General features: G+C 42.3%; 1 protein-coding gene across 1 annotated transcript; it reads left to right on the top strand.

The window, feature by feature from the left end:
• The first annotated feature begins 76 nt into the window (after positions 1 to 76).
• sart1 (spliceosome associated factor 1, recruiter of U4/U6.U5 tri-snRNP) lies at positions 77 to 2,908 on the top strand. The gene has a single exon (XM_050044921.1). The coding sequence runs from the start codon at positions 410 to 412 to the stop codon at positions 2,732 to 2,734; it is 2,325 nt and encodes a 774-aa protein (XP_049900878.1). The 5' UTR covers positions 77 to 409; the 3' UTR covers positions 2,735 to 2,908.
• Positions 2,909 to 4,536: the final 1,628 nt, after the last annotated feature.

Below are 4,536 nucleotides of genomic sequence, written 5' to 3'. Positions count from 1 at the left end.
AACACTCCCATACAGCAGGCGGCAGCATACATCAGCCACTAGCTAATCTTCGACTACCGGAAGTGCTTTTGCCGGAAACCGTTGTAATGTCGTTTGGTGTTGTTTGAGTATGAAGTCCTGTGTATGAACGCGGAGATAGATGGTTAAACTGGCGTGAAGAAAACACATAGCTAAGTATTTCTGCCACATCCCTACTAATCGTCGATAAATATCGGATATTGACTGTGAGGTTTTCTTTTTACCTCCGCGCCGAGGGAGTTGTGTCGTCGGTTAGCCACTTAGCTTCAAAGCTAATTCAAGCTAGTTAGCGAAGGAGAACTAGCAACATCCTTCCACTTGTTCGACACACAAGTTTTTAACAACAGTTGCATTTTTTTAATTACAACTGTTGTGATCGACAGAGGAAATAATGGGGTCATCCAAGAAACACAAGGAGAAGAGCCGCGACAAGGATACTGAAGAGCGCCGTCGCGAGCGTAAGAAACATCGCCACAAGGACCGAGAAAGAGATGGCTCAGACCGGGATGGGACTCGGGATAAAGAGAAACGAAAACGCTCCAGATCCCGGGAACGAAGCGGACGGGACAGCCGCAGCAAAGGTGAAAGGAGCACCGGTGAGCCACGAGTGAAAAAGGAGAAAGTTGATCTTGGTTACGAAGAAAGCAATACAGAAGTGGAGCCCCAGTCTGCAAGCGGAGACGCATCTCTCAGCATTGAGGAGACCAACAAACTCAGAGCCAAGCTGGGTTTGAAGCCACTGGAATTAAATGACAACAAGAAGGAGCTCGGCACCAAAGAGGAACCAATAGTGGCTGAGACCATCAACCCCGTTCTCATCAAGCAGCAGAAAGATATGAGAGAGAAGCTTGCAGCTATGAAAGAAAAACGCATCCAGAACCAGAAACTGGGAAAAGTCAAGAACCTGGCAGATGATGACTGGCTGGATGACACAGCTGCTTGGGTTGAGAGAAGCAGAAAGCTTGCAAAAGAAAAAGAAATGGCAGAAAAAAGAGCCAAGCTTCTGGAAGAGATGGATGAGGAGTTTGGTGTCAGCAGTCTGGTAGAGGAGGAGTTTGCACAAAGCAAAAAGGATGCCTACACATCTCAAGATCTAAAGGGACTCAAAGTGCAGCACAAAGTGTCTTCTTTCTCTGAGGGCCAAACGGTTGTCCTGACCCTAGAAGACAAAGGTGTGCTTGAAGAGGAGGAAGATGTGCTTGTAAACGTGGGACTGGTGGATAAGGAAAAAGCAGAAAAGAATGTGGAGTTAAAAAAGAAAAAGCCAGATTACAAGCCCTACGAAGAAGAAGAGACTGTGGATGACATGGTTGTCTTTAAGCCCCACTCTGTACTGTCAAAGTATGATGAGGAAATTGAAGGTGAAAAGAAAAAGAGCTTCCGGCTGAATACTGGGGGCCATGCAGATGGGGAGCGAGAGCGGGAGCTTCAGGCCATGAGAGATGCTCTACGAAACCAGGCACAGTCCCTGGAAATGCCTTCTCTCACTATTGCCTCCGAGTATTACACACCTCAAGAAATGGTGGGCTTTAAAAAGACCAAACGCCGTGTGAAGAAGATCAGGAAGAAGGAGAAGCAATCAGTTGCAGATGAGCTTCTCATTGATGACACGCGCAACTCTGATTTTGGCTCCAGGTCACGTGGCCGAGGCCGCAGAGAGGCGGATGAAGATGGTGGTGGTGAGGAAGTAAAGGAGGAGACCACGTGGCCACATGAAATCCCCCTGTTGTCTGATGACATCAGGACAGCAGAAATGGACATAAGTGACGACGAAGACTTCACACTTCCTGAGCCAACTGTAATTGAGGAGGATGAGGCAGAGCAGGAGCTGCAGAAACAACTGGAGAAGCAGAGGAAGCTGAAGCAAAAGCAGCTTCTCAAAGACTCTGGGGAGAAGGTGGCAGAGCAGATTAAAGAACTTGACCAAGCCAACAGTGAAAATGATCCTGAAAGGAAGAACAACATCGTTTTCAACGCCACATCAGAGTTCTGCAGAACTCTGGGTGATATTCCAACTTACGGACAGTCAGGCAACAGAGAGGACCAAGAAGAAATTATGGACTTTGAACAGGAGGAAGAGAAAGATGATGCTGGGGATTCAGACTCAGAAATGGATGAGAATGTTGGATGGAGCACAGTTAACTTGGATGAGGAGCAGAAACAGCCAGATTTCTCCACTGCCTCTGCCACCATTTTGGATGAAGAGCCCATTGTCAACTCCGGCCTGGCTGCTGCTTTGCTTCTGTGCAAAAACAAAGGTCTACTGGACACTGAAATGCAGAAGGTAGCCCGTGTCAGAGCACCAAAAGGCGCCTTGCCTAATGACAACTACTGCATTGAAGACAAGATGGGCTTTGATGACAAGTACAGTCGCAGAGAAGAATACAGAGGCTTCACTCAAGATTTCAAGGAGAAGGATAGCTACAAGCCTGACGTCAAGATTGAGTATGTGGATGAATCTGGGCGGAGGCTCACTCCAAAAGAAGCTTTCAGGCAGCTTTCACATCGATTCCACGGGAAAGGGTCTGGAAAGATGAAGACAGAGAGGAGGATGAAAAAGCTGGAGGAAGAGGCACTGCTGAAGAAGATGAGCAGCAGTGATACTCCTCTCGGGACGGTGGCTTTGCTTCAAGAGAAGCAGAAATCTCAGAAAACGCCCTATATTGTGCTTAGTGGGAGTGGGAAAAGTATGAATGCAAACACCATCACAAAATAAGTCTGGGGGAAGAGTGAATTATCTTTACCACATACACATCGACACATGCAGAGATACACACATGCACACAGGATGTTTTTAGTTGAGTAATTGCTCCAGTTTCATGCTTACTTCATACAAGATTTGTTGTTGTAGTAACCAATTGTCCAATAAAATGAATACAAATTAGAGAAATGTTGTTTGTTTTATTTGTGTTGCTAATTTACAAGGTGAAGAGTTAATTAGCTTCAGGATGAGTATTTTCTTTTAATGAGAAGCTAAATTTGTTAATGTAACAATTCTATTACATATTAAAGTCATTAAATTGTCTCAAATTTGAATTTGTGAGGTCTTAATGGTCAGAAATTTTTATCTATTATTATTGCATTTATCCATCTTAATTTTGTCAAAATGAGTCAAGGTGTTCAGCATGAAAGTTTACATTTCTTGTGACACAAATCTTCAACCTATTACTGGACCGTACACTGTCTTTTTACTTCACATTTGCACTAAGCAGTTGGCAAAATGTAGATTAACCTAACTCACTCTAATAACCATATTCCTACATAAAACTTACCTCTGCATGGGAGCACATATATACTGCTTACCTGCAATGCTTAAATAAGAAGATTATTTGTCAAAAAATCAGTCTGGTAAACAGTTGGTTAAAAAAATGCTGAAAATGACTTTAAAAGCATCAAATTAAAGTGTGTGTAGACACCCTGTTTTAAGTTGAATGTGGTTTACAAAAGAGCTAAAATGACAGTAAACAATATAAAAAACAACACTGAAAAAGCCTTGTGGAATTTCACATGGTGTAGTTATATTTTAAAATCAGATAACAGTTTCCACTGCTGTAGTGTCATCCTAAAAGTTACACTAATAAGATACTTTTTCACCGGAAGTGGGCTGATGGTCATGTTTTATGAATTACATTCAATAACATAACTGTTGGCCAGCAGTTAATGGAAAATTAGAGAAACATAACCCCATGTTATGTAAAACATTCCACAATTGATTACATTAGATACTGTCTAAAAATAGAGTGGAATTTCATACTTCTTGCAGATGGCAGCCTTATGAAGGTTTGTTGAGGGACACATGACAGTGGCTGGTGATCAGCTGCAGGGTGTCCTTTTCAGTTTTATGAGCTCTCTTCAGTTGTGGTATGGCCTATTAGACCTGTCTGGGTATTAGACTATTCATGTGTTAATCTGGAACTGTTTAAGATTAGGCACAGTAACAACATTTCTATAGTTAGAGTATGTACAGATTTTTACTGATGGATCAAAGGATGCACAAACAGATGTGACAGGGTCTGCGGCTGTGATTCCCAGTTACCAGGTGGAAATAAGCAAAAGGACATCAAGAGCGAGGCAAATTTATTTATAAAGCACAAAATAAATAGACAATATTGGAATCACGTAACAAAACTCAATCCCAAAGTAAAGTAGGTATGTTAAGAAAAGGCGGATAATAACAGAAAAAAGCAACAATAACTGAAATATTATGGGAAAAGAAGGGAAAAGACAGTGGAGCACATTCTACTAACATGCAGAAAATATACACAAGTGCTTGTTGCACAATTAAACAGGACAAGTAGATGCCAGTGTATAAAGGTTATGAGAGTGTGGATGGTTCAACGTGGCTGTCTGGTTTTATGAGAGACACTATACAAGCTGCATGACTTGAAAGGGGACATTCAGAATCAGAAATACTTTACTGATCCCTGAGGGGAAATTGTGATTCGTTACAGTCGGTCTGAATTGAAATAGTGAAAGGATAGAGGATTATCAGAAGTAAGAATAGGAGTATGAAGTAGA

Source organism: Epinephelus moara, chromosome 5 (genome assembly GCF_006386435.1).
Source record: "Epinephelus moara isolate mb chromosome 5, YSFRI_EMoa_1.0, whole genome shotgun sequence".
Taxonomy (NCBI): domain Eukaryota; kingdom Metazoa; phylum Chordata; class Actinopteri; order Perciformes; family Serranidae; genus Epinephelus; species Epinephelus moara.
This window is presented reverse-complemented; position numbering and strand designations above follow the sequence as displayed.

Coding starts and splice junctions, on each gene's coding strand:
- sart1 (XM_050044921.1), top strand. CDS start 410: ATGGGGTCATCCAAGAAACACAAGGAGAAGAGCCGCGACAAGGATACT.